This window comes from Bos taurus, chromosome 23, assembly GCF_002263795.3.
Source record: "Bos taurus isolate L1 Dominette 01449 registration number 42190680 breed Hereford chromosome 23, ARS-UCD2.0, whole genome shotgun sequence".
In the NCBI taxonomy this organism is placed as follows: Eukaryota; Metazoa; Chordata; class Mammalia; order Artiodactyla; family Bovidae; genus Bos; species Bos taurus.
In genome coordinates this window covers 33,222,264-33,242,683 of record NC_037350.1, presented here as the reverse complement: position 1 = coordinate 33,242,683, position 20,420 = coordinate 33,222,264, and the positions used below count along the sequence as shown (strand labels likewise).

At 38.3% G+C, this 20,420-nt stretch overlaps 1 protein-coding gene across 1 annotated transcript in view; it reads right to left on the bottom strand.

Moving 5' to 3' along the window:
- The window catches only part of GPLD1 (glycosylphosphatidylinositol specific phospholipase D1), a 50,990-nt gene that overhangs the window by 25,914 nt on the left and 4,656 nt on the right, over positions 1 to 20,420 (bottom strand). The window contains 8 exon segments of the mRNA NM_174816.2: positions 781 to 920; positions 1,029 to 1,056; positions 1,284 to 1,391; positions 7,830 to 7,884; positions 8,755 to 8,803; positions 9,849 to 9,959; positions 10,446 to 10,543; positions 12,257 to 12,335. Coding sequence (NP_777241.1) covers positions 781 to 920; positions 1,029 to 1,056; positions 1,284 to 1,391; positions 7,830 to 7,884; positions 8,755 to 8,803; positions 9,849 to 9,959; positions 10,446 to 10,543; positions 12,257 to 12,335 — 668 coding nt within the window.

The following is a 20,420-nucleotide window of genomic DNA, read 5'->3' as shown; positions in this document are numbered from 1 at the left end:
CTATCCAGACCTGGCCCTACCCTGCCCAGTTCAGCAGCATGGGAGGGGCTCCATCCTGAGTGGTGTGGTTGGAAATGGGTTCTGAGAGAACCTCGGCTCCTTCAGACCATGAACAGATGCTGTGAGAGCCGAAATGTCTAATGTTGCAGTTGGAACTGGGGACAAGACCCGTCTACCCTGGTCTGCATCTGAGTCTCTGGTTGACATTCATCCTGGGTGTGCTGGGACAGAGCAGAAAAGGAGCTGGAGGTTGAGATGCTCTCCCATTGTGGCTGCATGTCAGATTCCAACAGAAGGCTGCGCCTTACAAATGCCTTCATTTCCGACTTTCTTTTGGAGTATGGGGCTTAAGTGAAATGCCCTCTGAAACCCTGGAGCCCTGAGCGCTCAATCAGGGTGGAGAGGAAGATGGCCGTATCCACTGCTGGAGCATGGGGAGGTGGGCACCCCAGCCCACAGCATGAGGTCTCCCAAAAGAAATAGATGTTGCACAGCTGGGGAAGCAGATTCCTTCCCACCTGAGCCATTTCTCCCAGGTCATGAACTTGGCAAAATCTACCTCTCCATCCCTAGGACAGGAGAGACAGCAGCAAACCCAACCAGATGGGAGTAAGTTAGAGTTTTGAAGTGACAGTTTCCATTCTTTCCCTGCTTCATTAGGACATGACAACATTTCCTGAGACTTTGTCCTCATTTGATCAACTGAAAAACCTGGGAGTTATGATGGGGATGGAACAGCAATACAGGGAGTGATTGGTAGGAAAAAGAGTAAGAATTTACCTGGTCCCGTTCTTTAACATGTAACTTGTCAGATGGTAAATATTAGTGGACCAAAACGCCATATCTTCCAGCCCTCCTAGGAAGTATTCTTGAAATTGTTCCACCAAAAATGGGGATTTTACAGAATAAGTGGGATAAAGCTATGGCAAAGAGAAAGAAAAATAATCTAATAAATAACTGAATCAAGTGCTTCTCATGGTATCTTTATAACACTTTCAATTCAGATTTTGAAGAATAAATGCCTTTACCTTGGAAATAGCTAACATCTCCGCATACCTGCAACATAAGCAATAATTTAGACTGTGAGTTGTGATTTCCACAAAGAAATGAAACAAATGAATGAAGAAAAAGTTCCAGCAACAGGTATCCACTATCACGCAACTGACTTTGAACAAGCAAAATCCATAAACCCAATACCCACACTCAGGCAGCTAAAGCATCGGAAAGTGTGTTAAGGAAGTCACAATAAAATCACTTGCAAATATTCCTCCAGTTACACTTACATTTCCAAGAACTGAAGGTATGAACAGTCAACAATGGCTTTTTTGGTGATGACTACTCGGCCATAGAGTTCTTTATAAATTCCCAGGAGATCTTCAGCAGGCACATACCTGAGAAAAGCATTAGAATAAAATAAGGGCTGTTTTGATTCTGAAGTTGAAGATAACAACAGCAGTCACAGCAGCTACCAGTGATTCCAGGATTAATAGGTGCCAGACACCATGCAAAGGACTTTACATGCATTATTCATTTAATCTTGCCAACAACCCTGGGTGGTTGATACTATCACAGTCCTACTTCACATACAGGAAACTAAGGCACAGAAAAATTCAATAATTTGCCCAAGGCTGCAGAGCAAACGACTGGCACCCTAATCAAATATTTATACAAAGATAAGAAACTATGAGTAGCTCTCACAGTCAACAGAAGGGTCTGAAATGTGGTACTTGAGTGCAATCTCAGAAATGACAGAATGATCTCAGTTCATTTTCAAGGCAAATCATTCAACATCACAGTAATCCAAGTCTATGCTCCAAACATTAATGCCAAAGAAGCTGAACAGTCCCATGAAGACTATAGAACTAACACCTGTTCAGAACTAACACCAAAAAAAGATGTCCTTTTCATCATAGGGGACTGGAATGCAAAAGTAGGAAGTCAAGAGATACCTGGAGTAACAGGCAACTTTGACCTTGGAGACAAAATGAAGCAGAATAAAGACTAACAGTTTTGTCAAGAGAACACACTGGTCATAGCAAACACCCTTTTCCAGAAATACAAGAAAAGCCTCTATACATGGACATCAGATGGTCAATACTGAAATCAGATTGATTATATCTTTGCAGCTGAAGATGGAGAAGCTCTATATAGTCAGCAAAAATAAGACTAGGAGCTGATTGTGGCTCAGATCATGAGCTCCTTATTGCAATATTCATGCTGAAATTGAAGGAAGTAGGGAAAATCACTAGACCATACAGGTATGACCTAAAGTAAATCCCTTATGATTATACAGTGGAGGTGATGAATAGATTCAAAGGATTAGATCTGGTAGACAGAGCGCCTGAAGAACTATGAATGGAGGTTCGTAACACTGTACAGGAGGCAGTGACCAAAACCATCCCCAAGAAAAAGAAATACAAGAAGGCAAAGTGGTTGTCTGAGAAGGCTTTACAAATAGCCAAGGAAAGAAGAGAAACAGGAGAAATATCAACAACCTCAGATACCACTCTGATGGCAGAAAGTCAAGAGGAACTAAAGAGCCTCTTGATGAGGGTGAAAGAGAAGAGTAAAAAAGCCATCTTAAAACTCAGCATCCAAAAAAACTAAGATCATGGCATCTGGTCCCATCACTTCATGGCAAATAGAAGTGGGGAAAGTGGAAGTAGTAACAGATTTTATTTTCTTGGGCTCAGAAAATCACTGCAGATGGTGACTGCAGCCATGAAATTAAAAGATGATTGCTCCTTTCCTCCTTTAAGGAAAGCTGTGACAAATCTAGACAGCATATTAATAAGCAGAGATATCACTTTGCTGACAAAGGTGCATTTAGTCAAAGCTATGGTTTTTCCAGTAGTCATGTACAGATGTGAGAGGTGGATCACAAAGAAGGCTGAGTGCTGAAGAATTGATGTTTTTGAATTGTGGTGGTGGAGAAGACTCTTGAGAATCCCTTGGACAGCAAGGAGATCCAACCAGTCAATCCTAAAGGAAATCAACCCTCAATATTCATTGGAAGGACTGATGCTGAAACAGAAGCTCCAATACTTTGGCCACATGATGCGAAGAGCTGACTCACCGGAAAATACCCTGATGCTGGGAAAGACTGAAGGCAAAAGGAGAGGAGGGTGGCAGAAGATGAGATGTTTAGATAGCATCACCGACTCAATGGCCATGAATTTGAGCAAACTCCAGGAGACAGTGAAGGTCAGGGGAGCCTAGCATGCTGCAGTCCATGGGTCACCAAGAGTCAGACAGGACTTAGCGACTGAACAACAAAAAATAAAAGGAATGTTTAGTTTTGTGAATTCAAAGAGCAATAAAAGATATTTTTATTCTTTTGAGTTGAATCATTCTCAGGAATCATTTTTTAAAAACGCTCCAAAATAACTCCTCACCCCAACATCCTACTTTCAGAATACACAGTGGTAGGTAGTAAAAGAGAATTCTAAGTCAAGTTTTTGATTCAAAGGTATTAGTCATTTCAGTTGGAGGAAGAGCCACATTTTAAAAATTAGGTTTATACTGTTATCTTTTATCTTTAAGAAACCTTAGATTATACCAGACATAAATATAAATACAAACAAAACCTAATTTAGTGTATCTATAAGAAGGAATCTATTGAAATGTCCATTTTTTACTTTACAAGCACACCAGAATGGTCTTCTCCATAAATATAGCTTAAAAGTCTAGCAAAAGGCCTAACAAAAATATTTTTTTAGATGAATCACCAAGTTAGCAGGAAAGTGAAACTTTCCCATGGCCCAAAATAAGTTGGAGCTGGAAACTTTGGCAGGTAAGTGAGTGGGAAAGCCAGTTTTTGCCCTGAAGACATCTGCTAAACCTGGAACTTAGGTGGTGGTTTTTTTTTTTTTCCCTCAGGTAGTTGTATGGCATACAAGAGACAAGAGCTAAAGTATAGGAATCAACCAAAGTGGGCCATTTCCCACATGAAACTCCTCATTAAAGGCTATACCTTCTGCATGAATATTAGCCAGAAATAAATCCAACATACTAACAAAGACAGCAAAGAAACGTCTGTCCTCATCTTGGAAATGGAAGGAGAGAGGGAAAGCTATCTCACCACTAAAATCGGTATCCACTACCCAACCGTATAAATGTTTGGTCTTGCATTCATGCTATCTGCGTAGTCAGAAAAACTTCTAGGGTTGAATATCATTTAAATGTGGTCCCAGTTAATGGTGCCTTGAGGTATCCTGCAGAATGCAAGTCTTCCCTGGAGAAATGCAACTGTAACTTAAGCCTTGAGGAATTCAAGCACCATTGAATATAACTGAAAGAAGACCAGATCCCGGATGATGTGCAATGTGAAATGGGCATTTCATCCAGTGCAGAGCACCCTGTGTGGAGAGTCGGTGGGGAACCTCAGGTCCCTGCTGCCACCACCTCTTCCTGCAGCATCCAAAGGCCAGTTGTCCTCAACTGCCTTGAGAGTGACCTATTGGTTCTGGGTCTCCCTTAGTTCTGAGGCAGCTGGACCAGGAATGGGAACGGGCAACTTGCCAGGCCCCCAGCTCTAGTTCTTTGTTCTGTAAGCATTCCTCCCTGCTTCCAGCTCTCCATACTCAGAGACTAAGACTGAGGGACAGAGTCATGTCACCTCCCATCTGCTTAGTAAACGTGTGAAGGAAAAACAACAACAAAAAGAACAGTGTATCCAACAGTAATATCTGATAAATCGGACTTGAAGGCAGTAAGTATTGTAAAATATAAAGACAGAAAGTTCGATTCACCAGAAAGACATGAGATTTGAAAACATGAATATACATAACAACATAATTTCAAACACATGTAAAGCAAACTTTGACCTAACTACAAGGAGAAATTGAAAAATTTAATCATCATAGAAGGAGATTTTTAAATGAATTTCTCAGTAATTGTGAGACTGTCCAGATAAAAGTAATTATATTTTTATATATAAATATATAAATATTTATAAAATATAAAAATATATATAAAAATATATTAAAAAGATTATATTATTTAAAACTTATGAATCTTCTGATTTGAGCAGTACATTTAAAAAGCTTGAGCTAATATATATATATATATATATTATATATATATATATATAATGTTAAACCACAAATTGGAGAATTAACATTCTTTTCAAGTACAGGTGAAAAATTAATAATAATTAAATAAATGTTAATATATAAAAATTAATCATTTGGTGGACCTTAAAGTCAAGACTCAAATTTCACAGGAACCAAAGAAGAGTAGAAGGAAAAAAATAAATATAAGAAAAAGTAATGAAAGAGAAAAAGAACATATAGTATTAATAGAAAGGATCAATAAAGCCAAAATTTTTTTTCAATAATAAAACTGAAAATATTAGACATGATTAATTGTTTAAAAATATAAGAGAAGGCACAATAAATAACATTATAGATGCCAAACGAACAGAAGTACAAGTAAAATGAGAGGGAAAAATGAGGATATTATGAACTCCCTTATGCCAAAATGTTTAAACACTCAGACAAAATAGAAAAGTCCTAGAAAAATAATAAAACTCTTTAAGAAGAAACTGCAAAACAATACAGTCCTAAAACCAAAAGTCACTACTTTTTAAAACATCTGGCTTTATAGACGAGTTCTACCAAACATTCAAGAAATCAAAGTTACAATCTTACACAAACTTCCAGAAAACAGCGAAGGAAGGTATATTCCCACCTGATTTCACGGATCAAGTGAGGAGTATACCTTTGAAGAAAGGTACCTTTCTTCAAAGGTACATTTCTTCAAGGTACATTTGAAGAAAAAGGACAGGTTGGGAAATCAGCCCTGACAGATGTCAAAATGCATTAAAGCTGTCTTAGTTTTAAAACTCAGTATTGTTCAGGAAGAGTCAATTAGACCAATGGAACATGATAGAAAGCCCAGAAACTGACCCACATACACATGGAATTTTATGTTAGAGAGAACATTACAGATCAGTGAAGAAAATTAGACTATTGATAAATGGTTCTGAGACAATCAGTTATCTCTGTAGGAAAAAAATAAAATTTATATCACAGAATATACAAAAAATTAACTCCAGGTAAATTAAAGACATAAAGTTAATAAAGGAAACTATACTGTGATAACCTAGAAGGGTGGGAAGGGGTGGGAGAGAGGTTCAAGAGGGAGGGGATATATGCACACCTATGGCTGATTCATACTGATATATGATAGAAACCAACAACACTGCAAAGCAAGTATCCTACAATTTAGAAAATAAATTAGAAAATAGAAAGAAAATGAAACTATAAACTATTTAGAAGGCTATGTAGGAGAATAACCTCATGCCCTCAAGGTAGGAAAGGATTTCTTAAATAAGGTGTTAAAAGTACAAATTACAAAGGAAGAGACTGATATATTCAACTACATTAAAATTAGTAAATTCTATTTATCAAGATATACCATAAGTAAAAAGACATGCCACAAACTATTAAAAGATATGTATAACAAATAATTGATAAACTGACAAAAGATTAGAACTCAGAATATACCAAGAATACTCAGAAATAAAAAGGAAAGCCCAACAGAAAAATAGGCTAAAAACCAAACAAGGTTCTCACTTAAAATGAAATGCATTCAATAAAATAGGAAAGAATACTCAACCTTATTATAACAGTAGCCTGGGAAATGCGAATTAAAACTTTAAGGAGATATCATTTTATACCAAATAGGTTAGAAAAATTTTAAAGCTGGACAATACCAAGTATTAGAGAATGCAGAAGAGGGAGAACAAAGCTGATGGGAGTATAAATTGGGAAGACCATTCTAAATGACAGCCAGGGATTATTTATTTAGGTTAAACATGCCGAAGTCCTATGGCCCAACAGTTCCACTTCTGGTGCCATTTACTTGAAAGAGATTCACCTCTCGTGCAAAAATGCATGTACAAAAATGTACATAGCAACATGGTATTTAAGCAAAAACACTTAACACTACCTACACATCCGTCAACACTAGAATCAAGTCATTTTGGCAGATTTACATAAGGGAGGACCATACGGCGGTGAAAACCAATGCACTATCCCCGAACATATCAATATGATTAAATGTCAGGGAAATAATTTTAAACAAGAAACATTTTTAAATTAAATTCTAATTTAAAATTTCATTTTAAGCCAAATGCATGATGTAGAATTCTATTTAAAGTAAAAACCCAAATAATATTTTGCATACAGATATGACTGTGCTTATGTGCTCAGTTGGATCTGACTCTTTGCAACCACATGGACAGCAACCCACCAGGCTCCTCTGTTACTGGAATGTCCCAGGCAAGAATTCTGGAGTGGGTTGCCATTTTGTACTCCAGGGGATCTTCCCAACCCAGGGATTGAACCCGCATCTCTCATGTCTCCTGCATTGACAGGCGGGTTATTTACCACTGGTACTACTTGGAAGCCCATGGATACGCCTACATGTAGTAAAACTCATGTAAGGGAAAAACAACTAAGTGATTAAGTGAACCTAAGGTTGTGGTTATACCTAGTGGGAGAAAACGTGATATGACAGAAGGAAAGGCAGGGAGCCTCTACATTCCAGCTATGGTCTACTTCTTAAGGTAGCTGGCAGCTATACAGTGTGGATCATCTTATTTTTTATTTATAAAAAATACATTATTTTATATGTTTGGCATAATTCATAGATTTTTTTAAAAGAATCTACTTAGACTAGTCTAATCTTTAGTTATACTTTCCAACATGTACAAATGTAGAAGGCTCCTTATTACATTGTAGGTTTTATTTTCTAAGGAAAAAAAGAGTCAAGCTCCTAACTGCCACTTGGGTATCACATATTTAAATGTACATTGCTCTTACCAGTGCCGTGAGAGGTAATTAAATTTAAACTCGAACTGGCTCAACACGTCTCCTCCTATGATATGAGAAAAATATTTGCTTTTGGAGAATTAATGACAATATATAGCAAGCTTCTTTGAACATAAATTTGCACAATCCAGTTTATTAGTTCTTCACACTGTTATAGGTTTCTGTTCATTATTTTAGTTGCATAAGCACATCTTTAAGAAAAAATGACCTTTTAAAATCTTAGTGAAACACATGAATTAAGAAAGAGAATTAATTCAGAGAATAAAGAAACTCATATAACCAAAAGGTTTTTCACTTTAAAATGGACCATAAAGATTCTTCTATTTAAATAAACACTACTCACCAATACTGTGCATATTTAAAGGTAATTAAATATAGAAAAAGATGGAGTTTATCCATTTAAAGCTAAAGTATTAGGAGACACTAGGCAATGAATTTAAATCTGATTTTAAAAGTAATGCTTTTCTAAAATAATGGCACAAGTCAATGATAAAATATAATGGTGTTTTTTTGGTTGTTTTGTCCTTTTTTTGGCTACACCTTAAGGCAAGTGGAATTTCCCTGACCAGGGATTGAACCTGAGCTCCCTGCAGTGGAAGCACAGAGACTTCTTTACCACTGAACCACCAGGGAAAATCCCATTTTTTGTTTGGTTTTTACAAAATACATATATAGTATTATATATTATATACATATACACATATATACATATATAACGCATTCATATATTTATAATCTTTGCAGATGTGCATCTCTATATTAAATGAAGAATTCCTGTACTCTAAACAATTGCAATGTTAAAATAGAAAGCTAGTGGCAAGAAACTAAAAGCATACATACATAGGGTTCAATAGTGACTACAGGTGAAATATAACTACCACGAAAGAGACTCTGGCAATATGTAAATAAGTAGTACCGAAATCACCAGCCGGATGTGCCTCGGGATAGGAGTTGTGAAAATCAATCTGAGGGAAAAAAGAGAACCATCTAGTATATATCACAAATTGAACCCCACACTCCTACCCCGCAATGAAGCGAGGTGTGGGGAGATGATAGCCTAACCCAACGACTGCTGAGGACGCGTAGTGGTGACTGGACTCACTTTTCAAAGAAACATTTACTTTTATCATTTGTTAAAAAAAAAAATGATCCTGGCAGCTGAGTTGTATGCTTCATGTTTTAACAGATAAAGCTGCTGCAAACATTTGTATCTAACAGGATACATGAACAATCTCTAAGTGCAAGTTTATATTTTTTACAGGATAGTATTAACATCAATGAATAACCAGAGGGGACTTTCATCAGGTAAGGTCACAATTTTCAGTGGGGATATGGCATCTTCATATAGAAAAGAAAAAAAGGGAAAAAAAAAAAAAAAAAAACAAAAGCATGCTAACTTACTTTTAAATAGAAACAGATAGTAGGGGTTTATACCTCTGCTATTAAGATGCACAGCTTGACTAAAACATAAAATGTCTCAAATACTGTTTGTGACTAAACAGAACATGACATCTATGGCTGTTTTCAGGGCACATTAGTCAATCTGCCCACGTGGATGAATTTACCCGGGTAGCAAATGTGTAAGAGCAATGAACAAGAAGAGATGGAAATCTAATGAATACTACATTGGGCAAAGAGTCTTATTTCCATGTGAATCTGAATAACCTAAGTTTTTCTTTTCCTAAAATAGTCAGGTTTTAATAAATTTTTTTTAATTTCATTTTTTTAGCACTGAAAACATTTTGTATTTAGGTATAGCCAATTAACAATGTTGTGATAATTTCAGCTGAACAGCGAAGGGACTCAGTCATACATATAAATGTATCCATTCTCCCCTCAACCCCTCTCCCATCCAGACTGGCACATAACATTGTTGATTATCCATTTTAAATATAGCAGTGTGTACATAACCTTTCCAAAGTCCCTAACTATCCTAAAAGAGTCACTTCTCAATCTTGGGTAGGACAATATCATTCCCACAAAGTCATTAACCTGAAGCTATGTACTCACGGCAGCCATCGTCCTAAGGAATCCTTGTTCAATACCCAGGCTATGCCAGTTGACATCAGCCACCATGTGAGACGTAATTCCAAACAAGAAAGCTACCAGTTTCTCTGTGTCCTGCCAAATAAGCAAATTAGAGTTGGGGTTAGGGGGAAGGTAGTAATTTTATAACAACCTTATTAAAAGGATTAACAAATATGAATTCATTTCCATTACTGAGACTTAACAAAACATCAGAGACAGGTATGTTGTAGTTACCCACGAACCACAAAGGACTTTTTTTTGAAATGTTTCTGAGTGCCTTGAAACTGCTTTCAGATTTATTTACTAGGGGAGCAAAATGACCACGTGACATGCCCCAAATTTTAAAAATTGTTTATTGAAAATAAAACTGAAGATGTAAATTTTGAAAAATCATTTGTTCAACTGTTGACTAGCTATTTACTATGTCCCATATGCTGTGTTTGGTATTGAGGCAGAAGGGTGAGTAGCCCTCAGAGCCTGGATTAAGGGTTGGGGTTAGAAATGGAGTTACTGCAGGTGCAACAATAGTACTTGGCAAGTCTGGAACGAAGTATTTTTAGGGTTACAGGCTGTGCCTACCTCATCCCAGGGAAGAGGATAGTTCTTCCGGATATAATGAACACTTGCGTTAAGAAATGGAGTCCAGTGAGTGCTCTCTGACACGTCATGGAATTGTCCTGACAAAACAGAGGCAACCGTCAGAGCTCCCTCTTAAAAGGTTGGAGGTTCTCTTGTATATACACACCACATCTTTGTTCATCCATTCATCTGTCAGTGGGCACTTAGGTTATTTCCATGTCTTTGCTAATGTTAATAGTGCTTCAACAAACACTGGGGTACTTGTGTCTATTTAAACAATAGAATATTACTCAGTCATAAAAAGGAATGAAAATGGGTCATTAGTAGAGATGTGGACGAACCTAAAGACTATCACACAAAGTAAGTCAGAGAAAAATGTTGTATATTAATACATAAACATGCAATCTAGAAAAATGGTACAGATGAACCTGTTTGCAAGGCAGAAATAGAGACAGAGATGTAGGGAACAAACATATGGATACCAAGAGAGAAGCAGGGGATGAACTGTGAGATTGGGACTGACATATGGACGCTAATATGCACAAAAGAGACAACTAATGAGAACTTGCTATATAGCACAAGGAACTCTACTCAGTGTTCTACGGTAACCTAAATGGAAAGGAAATACAAAAAAGGGGATATACGTATACAAATAGCTGGTTCACTTCAACGTACAACAGAAACCAACACAACATTGTAAAGCAACTATACCCCAATTTTTTTTTAAAGTTGGAGCTTCTCAATGAAATATTCTACCACCACCTGCTGTGTTGCTGCGTTCCTTCGCCTTCCCTCCAAACCTCTTAGTTTCCTGAGTCAATATTCAAAGGAAGCCTCTAGGAAGAACGGCCAGCCAAAAGAAAAAGGAGCCTTAACTGCTCATAGAATCTAGAAATAGCTGGGCTGCAAGAGAAGCTGGAAGTGTTAAGTTCTGTACCCTAAAGCTAAAGAAATAAGCTGTCCCTGTTTTTTTTTTTTAATTTGGGTTTTTTTTTAAATCTTCTTTTCTATCACAGTCAGCCTCCCTAATAGCACAAAAGAAAAAAGCAGATATTTCAACAGCTTTCAAGTATTTGAATTTATAATATTTTTAAATGGGGTGTGCTATATGCCTCTTTATTCCCACAGGAGGCAGGAGGAGTAAGTGAAAAAAAACAGGAACTGATATCTATTCTAAACCTTCAAGTGCCAGATTCTTCATGGAGTATCACGTGACATAGAAGCAATCAAAAGCAAAATCCCAGAGTTCAGATCCCTCAAGTCAAATTTTTTATATCATTATTAAACTAAAAGTAGCCTAACCACTTTTGTTTAAAGCATAACTGAAGCACATTTAACTTAATATTATCTTGGGTTTGCATAACACTTGACAAAATAACATACGTTAATGCCAACAGCAATTCAGTATAGCAGCCAGGCCTGCGTTAATTATTACTATTAAATAGTAATTAATTTAGATATGGCTATGTTGCAGACATGGAAACTGAGACTCAGCATGGAAGGCGCTTTTTCAAGGTCACACACTAACAGATAACATCCAAGGAATAAAAACTCGAACCTTTTGATTTCCTTCAAAATGTTCTCTCTTCTGCCATGAAGCAGGAGAGTAATTCAGAGTGCTTAGAATAAAGCTTTCAGAATTTTTACCCTTAAGCAAGTGAGTTTCGGTTAAATGGAAAACACAACCGAACTAAGTCATTGATCAACAACAGTGGAAAATATAATGTGTTGTTTGTTATTTTTTCGAGTCTGAGCTATTCCTATCAACCAAGGAAAAGCAACATCATCTGGTCTGTAAGTCTCCATCTTACCTCTCTCACAGATGCTAGGGTAAAATGAGTCAGGAAACACGGATCCAGCCTGATATGCATCCTGGTGCCTAAGTAACAGCTGGGGAGCAGGAAAATACAGAGGTTAGAGGGCAAGAGTCAACAGCCTGAGAAAAGCAGGCCCAGGTGTGGGAAGTTAGAATGATGTGATGGTAGGGGAGAAGTGATGGAAGGAAGAAGTGAAGGAAGGCAGGCATAAATAAATAACTCTTATATCAATATAATTCAAACAGCACCCTACCAAATGTAATTTCAGGTTCTTCCCTACCAAAAACAAACAAGCTGATTAAGTAGTAGTAAAAAAAAAAAAAAAAAAATCACCTATTTAATTAAATCTCTTGCTTTTTTTCTGTCCACCAAGAAGAATAAGATTTCTCCAAGACTATTTCACTGACCCGGAACTGGTGTGTGGTAAGTTTTTTGATGACCTAGTGACAACCAGTAAAATGAGAAAAATACAGACAGATATACATATATATTTACTGGGGCTTCCCAGGCGGCGCTAGTGGTAAAGAACCCACCTGCCAATGCAGGAGGCATAGGAGATGCAGGTTTGATCCCTGGGTCAGGAAGATCCTCTAGAGAAGGAAATGGCAACCCACTCCAGTATTGTTGCCTGGAGAATCCCATGGACAGAGGAGCCTGGTGAGCTACATACAGTCCATGGAGTCACGAAGAGTCAGACACGACTGGGCAACTAACACACACATATATATATTCATACACATATACATGTATCAGTTCATATCTATTTGTGTGTGTGTATGTTTATAGTTGCTACCTGTGCTTTAGAGTAAGATGATATCCTTTATAGATTAAAGGTTAAGATTATAACCTTTTGGAGGGTTACAAAAATACCCTTTCCCATTTCCAAAAATGATGTGTAAGTCGATGGTAGAGGTTTTCTTCCCAGCATTCTTCCTTGGTGGCCTGGCTCACTCCATCCCATTCCAACCCCCTTATGGCTACACCCAGATGAGTGCTAGGGCCTAGAAAATGAAGACTACATTCCCCAGCCACTACTGAGGAGCCACTTCTCCCTTGTTTATTCCCAGCCAGCATGGAAGTGTTTGGCCTTTTGGCAGCAGCAGTAGAGGGGGCCCAGGTGATCACAGGCAGAGTAGAGGGCATCTATTTTGTTACTAAGGAACGTGGCTGAGGTGATGAGGTCCTGGAGCCAGCAGTCAATATGGCGGCTTCTTACTTTCCAAACCACACAGGAGACAGTTGGACATGGAGCTCGTGAATGGAACAGTGTCTGTTTGACTGCTTAGTGGCTCTGGCAGGCCAGTTCTGTGTGTTGTTCTGGGAGTCCTTTCTGGATACTCAACTCAATGGAGGAGGCTGCTCCTCCATTTCTCACAGTTTGTCAGCACTGAATCCCCTAATACGTGGTCTTGTACCCCTCTCCGCATAAGAGGGCTTTCCTCTTATGGAAACCCAGAGGGGTTTCCACTATCTGCAAATGAGCTCTGACCCAGTGGGCAAAGGAAAAGTCTGGCAATCCAACTTTTTAATTTTTCAATAGGGACTTACTAATAACATAGGCTAGATGTAGAAGCAACAAAGAAGTACCTCAAATAACTTGAAACAGAAGGAAATACAGTATCACCTACTTTTTGTTTTTCCTTTTTCAAGCAATGTCTCATCCCCAGTCTTCTAAAGACAGAATCACTTCCATACTGAGCAGGTGAGGCAGACTGACCACAAGGGCGGTATATCCATTCCCACTACAGTATTTGGCTCAGAGATGTTTGCTTAACAAAAGCTACTTCAGCTAGAACGTCCCCCAAGACTTCTCAGCTAGAGCTGTGGGGAGAAGAAAGAAGATGCTTTCTTCTCCTCAGAGTTTTTGCTTGTTAGTTTAAGACATTCTTTTGTTTTTAAGATGATGCTCTCTCTCCGTCTTAATTTATTTATTTTTGGCCACATCTTGCAGGTAACTGGTATCTTAGTTCCCCGACCAAGGATGGTTGAACCTGTGCCCCCTGCAGAGACAGCGCAGATTCTTAACCACTGGACTGCCAGGGAAGTCTTCAACTCTCCAGGGATTTTAGACTTAGAACCTGAGTTCTGGATGGCCAGTGTCTTCCAGTGTCTAGGAGAGAGAGTACCACTTAGACCTCTCAGTCCAGCTCTGCCCCAGGCTTATCAGTTACATGAACCCTTAAAGTCTTTTTTCTAAAGACAGCTGGAGTTGGACTTTCGCCACTTAAAAGTAATAATTAACTTTGCTGAACATTTACCTTAGCAGCCACTGTAATGGTCACTTCATATGTATTAAGACTTGTTGAATCTGAATCTCCTGGTGAGATAGTGTTATTTAACAGGGGAAAATAATGCTAAAGCAAATTTTAAATAATTCTAAAGCAAATTTTAGAAAGTAAAGGTGTCGGGTGGGACGGAAGCTCAAGAGGAGAGGATACACATATACATATAGCTGATTCATGCTGTTGTATAGCAGAAATGAACAACATTGTAAAGCAATTAAAATCCAGTTAAAAATAAATTTTAAGAAAAGGTGTCAGAAAAAAAAATCAGGAAACTGCTAGAGAGAAAAGAGTACAGAAGGAGGATATGTCCTTCAGATATAAAAATGCACCAAAAGACACAGATCAATGAAATAGAATAAAGAGTAAAGAAGTAGATTCAACCATAATGCGTGATAGAGATGAATGAAGGATGGAGTAATTGACAATTGTGTTGGCACAACCCCACTGCAATGAACACTCCATTCTTGCAGGGAATCCATACTTAACCTATGTGACACTGACTTGAAATTGACATTATCAGTAACAGGTCACTGGATCCCTATCATGCTTTATGCGAAAATTAAGTACAAGATGAATTAGAAAGTTAAATGTCAAAAACAGAGCCATGAAAATAACAAGACACATTTTAAGTGAATAATTGTATAATCTCAGAATGGAAATGATGTTTCTAAGCAAAACATACAGGCAGAAACCATTAAAGAGAAGATTGATGCACTTAACTACACAACAATTTTAATGCTGTGCATGGTAAAAAGAACCAGACCGTGGCGGATGCATGTTGATGTATGGCAATACCAATACAATATTGTAAAGTAAAAAAAATAAAAATAAATAAATAAATAAAAAGAACCAGAAACAAATTTAAGAGAAAAATAAATAACCACGAGAATCATTTGACACATGATAAGATGCTGTCTTTAGTAAAACAAAAAGTCATTCTTCACATCAAGATTAATATCCTAATAGAAAAATTAGCAAAGACACAGGCAATTCATAGAAGAAGCAATAGAAATAGTCAATAAACACTTGAAAATATATTTAACCTCATTAATAATAAATTAATTATTTGTCAATATAACCTATAACAAAATACCATTTTCACATATTGGCAAAAATGAAAAAAATAATAAGAACAGACTTCTAAAAGTGAATCTGTTTCCAGAGCTGAAGATAAAGAAATTTCAATGAACTACAGGAACAATTAAGGATATTAATCCTTTCTTGGTCCCGTATGTCTTCCCTGTTCTGTTTTCGTTTTTCATTTGTTTCTGGGCCAAGGGGATTCGACTAGCAGTACCAGAGCTGAAGGGACTTGCTCCTTGGATTACCTACAAGGAGATCAAGCATGTCAGAACCAGAACTTGTATTAAGGATAATGGAGGTCAGGTTTCACTGTTGCAGAAAGGAGTTACAGATAAGAACCTGGAGAAGATTAGATTAGATCCTGTGCTGATGGATTGGAATTGGAGATGTTTTCCTGTGAATCCAGGGTTTTAAACAGACACAAAAGCCAACTTGAAATGAATTCTGGGACAATTGGAGCATCAGAATAAATAATATTAGTAATGTGATATAGGGCTTCCCTGGTGGTTCAGACGGTAAAGAATCTGCCTGCAATGTGGGAGACCTGGGTTTGATCTCTGGGTTGGGAAGATCCCCTGGAGGAAGGCATGGCAACTCCAGTATTCTTGCCTGGAGGATCCCATGGACAGAGGAGCCTGGAGGGCTACCGTCCTTGGGGTCACAAAGAGTCAGATATGACTGGGTGACTAAGCACTGCACATAATGTGATATAAACCATTGAATAAAAGAGGAATCCATGAATATATAATATAAAGAGATAGATAAATGGGTAAGAAGAGTCTTTACCTTATAGCAGAATCCAAATTTATAAATGTACAAGGAATGATAGAATCAGATGAACATTTGGCAAACATCAAAATTATTTCAGGCAAGAATCAATGGATGCTAAAAAGTTTAATGAGAAACAGAATATTTGCATTACCTCAATATATCTCCCTACAAAATATTTACTACTTAAAGAAGTAGAAAATATTTATTAACTTTCCAATGTAAAATGCGGCAGACTCCATCTTAACCAAAATTATCATCGATAGCAATAGGACTTCTGCTTCCAGGAAGATGGAGTGGGTGTACTTATCCCTGTTCTTTTTGCTAAATACAGCTGAAACCCTGGACATTGTCTAAGAAAAGAATATAACTTATGACTCAAAGGTGGATAAAAGTATGCACATTGAACAGGAGCTGAAGAGTAACACTGTGGTGAGTTCTGTGGATTTTCTTTTTGCTTCATGTAGTCCAAACTGGATATTGGAAAAGCCAGCTGCCTAGAAACTCCAATGGGTGTAGACAAAACAAAAGCCTGCAACTCTCAGGCCACAAAACCAGGCATGGGACAGCCTAGCAAGACACAACTTCTGCACAGTAACCTCTCTGCTCTAGACAAACACCAAAGAAGAAAACACAGACTCACGCTTCCTCACTACTAGCTAAGGTCTCGTGGGGAGCCTCGGCTTGCCCTCTCACCAGGCTGCAATGAGGTGCCCTGGCTCCCCCACTGCGGTGGTATCAGAGAGGGCTAAGGAGGGAGCCAGAACTTTCATCCCTGCCATCCTGTCCCCTACCCTATGGTATCAGTGAGACCATGAGGAGAGCCTGGACATCCAATCCCAACTGGAACAAGGGATTTCTCCCCTTCCCTGCTGTGGGAAGGGGGGCAGTATAAGAAGAGGCCCAGGGGAGACCAGGACATCCACCTCCACCCAGGTAAGAGGCCACCTCTGCCTTCTGACATCAGTAAAGACCATGGTGAGGAGCAGCCATTAGGTACTCCTACCTATGCTAGCCAGGGAGGCATCAAGAGAGGCCCAGTGAGGAACCTTGAATTCTAACCCCCGTTGGCAGTTAGGAAGGAGTGTCCCCTGACTCCTTCCACTACCTGAGTGGTATCAGAAGAACACAACTAGAACAGGAAGTTTAAAGAAGATCCAGTCTCGTAACCTAATACCTAAAAAGTCCAGGCTACGATCAAAGATCACTCGTCATACCAAGAACTAGAAAGATGTCAAAAGGAATGAAAAAAGACAGTCATCAGATGCCCACCAAGAGATGGCAGGAATTTCTGAATTATCTGACAAATATTTTATAGTAACCCTCAGAAAAATGCTTCACTGAACAATTGCAAACACATCTGAAACCAAAAAAAAAAGAAGAAAGAAAAAAGTTCTCTCAAATAGAAGACATAAAGAACTGAATGAAAAATACAACAGCTGAAATAAAAGTTACATCACCAGAAATGGTTCAAGTTGACATTACGGGCCTTTTGACAAAACACAATGAGAAGAGTACAGCGTCACTTCAGTGGTCTATCGTATTTCTGCCCAAAACTAACCTGCAGGAGAATCTAATCATGAGGAAACATCAAACAAAACCAAATGAAGGTGCGTTCCACAGAGTTACTGGGTTGTACTTTTTCAAACTGTTGAGGACAATAAAGAGAAGGTAGGCCTAAGGAACTGTTCCAGGTTGGAGAAGCTCAGAGGGAACCAAACACGTGCTTCTGTATCAGCCCTGAAACGATGAAGTATGTTGAGTTAACTGTTGAAATCTGTAAGAGCCTGGGATTGCGCAATAGTGTTATTTCTATGTTGATTTCCTGATTGTCATTATTATCATACTGTAGTTATATACATGTATATAGTAGTGTGTGTATATGTACACACACATATATATAGTCCTTGTTTTTAGGAAATACAGTCCCTCCTTAACCATGGTTTTGCTTTCCTTGGTTTAGTGACCCAAGTCCAAAAATATTAAATGGGGCTTCCCTGGTGTTCCAGTGGTTAAGAATCTGCCTTGCAATGCAGAGGACACCCCGTTTGATCCCTGGTCCAGGAAGATCCCACATGCCATGGAGCAACGAAGCCTGTGTGCCACAGCTACTGAGCCAGCTCTCTCTGAGCCACAACTGCTGAGCCGTGTGCCACAACTATTGAAGCCCACGAGCTTAGAACCCATGCCCCACAACAAGAGAAGCCACTGCAGTGAGAAGCCTGTGCGCCACAAGAGTAGCCCCCATTCCTCATAGGTAGAGAAAGCCCATGCGCACCAGTGAAGACTCAGCCCAGCCAAAAATACATCATCTCAGACGGAAAATTCCAGAAATAAGCAATTCCTGATTTTTAAACTGGCCACCATTCTGAGTATGATGATGAAAGCTCGCACCATCCTGTTCTATCAAGCCTCCCTTTGTCCACTATATCCTGCCTGTTAGTCTCCATCATTAGACCTGCGATTTAGGTAGTACAGTGCTTGTGTTCGAGTAGATCTTACCTTACTCAGTAATGGCCCCAAAGCACAAGAGGAGTGGTGCTGGCCATTTGGACATACCAAAGAGAAACTGTGAAGGGCTTTCTTTAAGTGAAAAGGTGAATGCTGTAGATAAGGAAAGAAATATTCTAGCTATGAAATTGTGAAGGAAAAGGAAATTTGTGCTAGTATTGCTGCAGCACCTCAAACTGCAAAAGTACAGCCACAGTATACAATTAAGTGCTTAGATAAAATGGAAAAGACAATAAATTTGTTCAGTAAGTTATTTTGATAGGAAGACCATAGTTACATAATTTTTATTACATATATTGTTATACTTGTTCTATTTTTTAGTCACTGTTGTTTCTCTTACTGTGCCTAATTCATAAATTAAGCTTTATCATAAGTATGTACATATGTGTAGGAAAATATGGTATATATGAGGTACTTTTCCAGTAGTCATGTACGGATGTGAGAGGTGGACTATAAAGAAAGCTGAGCGCCAAAGAATTGATACTTTTGAACTGTGGTGTTGAAGAAGACTCTTGAGAGTCCCTTGGACTTCAAGGAGATCCAACCAGTCCATCTTAGAGGAGATCAGTCCTGAATATTCATTGGAAGGACTGATGCTGAAGCTGAAACTCCAATACTTTGGTCACTGATGTGAAGAGCTGACTCATTTGAAAAGACCTTGATGCTGGGAAAGATTAAGGGCAGGAGGAGAAGGGGAAGACAGAGGATGAGATGGTTGGATGGCATCACCAACTCAATGGACATGAGTTTGGGTAAACTCTGGGAGTTGGTGATGGACAGGAAGGTCTGGCGTGCTGTGATCCATGGGGTCGCAAAGAGTCAGACAAGACTGAGCAACCCAACTGAACTGAACTGTCCACAGTTGCAGGCATCCACTGAGGGTCTTGGGACATATCCCTTGAGGGTAAAGGGAATTACTGTACACAAGGGTGCATTGAAGGGTAATTACAACCACTTCAGCAGTTAACTCTCAAATGGCTCAGGGGAAAATCATATGTATACATAGGCTCAGAAGGCAAATAGGATAAGTTATCAACAATTGGGGGAATTAGGTAAAAGTCATACCGAAAGTATTTGTCTAATTTTTTTCAACTTCTCTATCAGTTTTAAATTATTTCAAAATAAAAAGTTAACATAGGAAACTGGCTAAATAAATTATGGTACAAAGAATTATGTAATTGTTAAAAATTATTCTAAAGACTTCTATTAATATGGACATGAACAAATATATGATCTCTCTGATATAGTAAATTACCAAAAAGGCAAGTTTACAAAATAACGTAACTTTAAATTTTTTTTACGATCAGTTTCTATTAGTTCTATGATCAGAAAAGACCAAACCTATTCTACAGGCAGTGAGGGAGGACCAGAGCAAAGAAAAGACAGCAACCAACCGAACACCATTGTTCTGATTTCCTGGTTAATACACCATATTTATTTATTTATCTAATAAATTATATTTATTCTTGTAGAAGGACTAAAATCAGGGCAATAATGACCACCAAATTCTG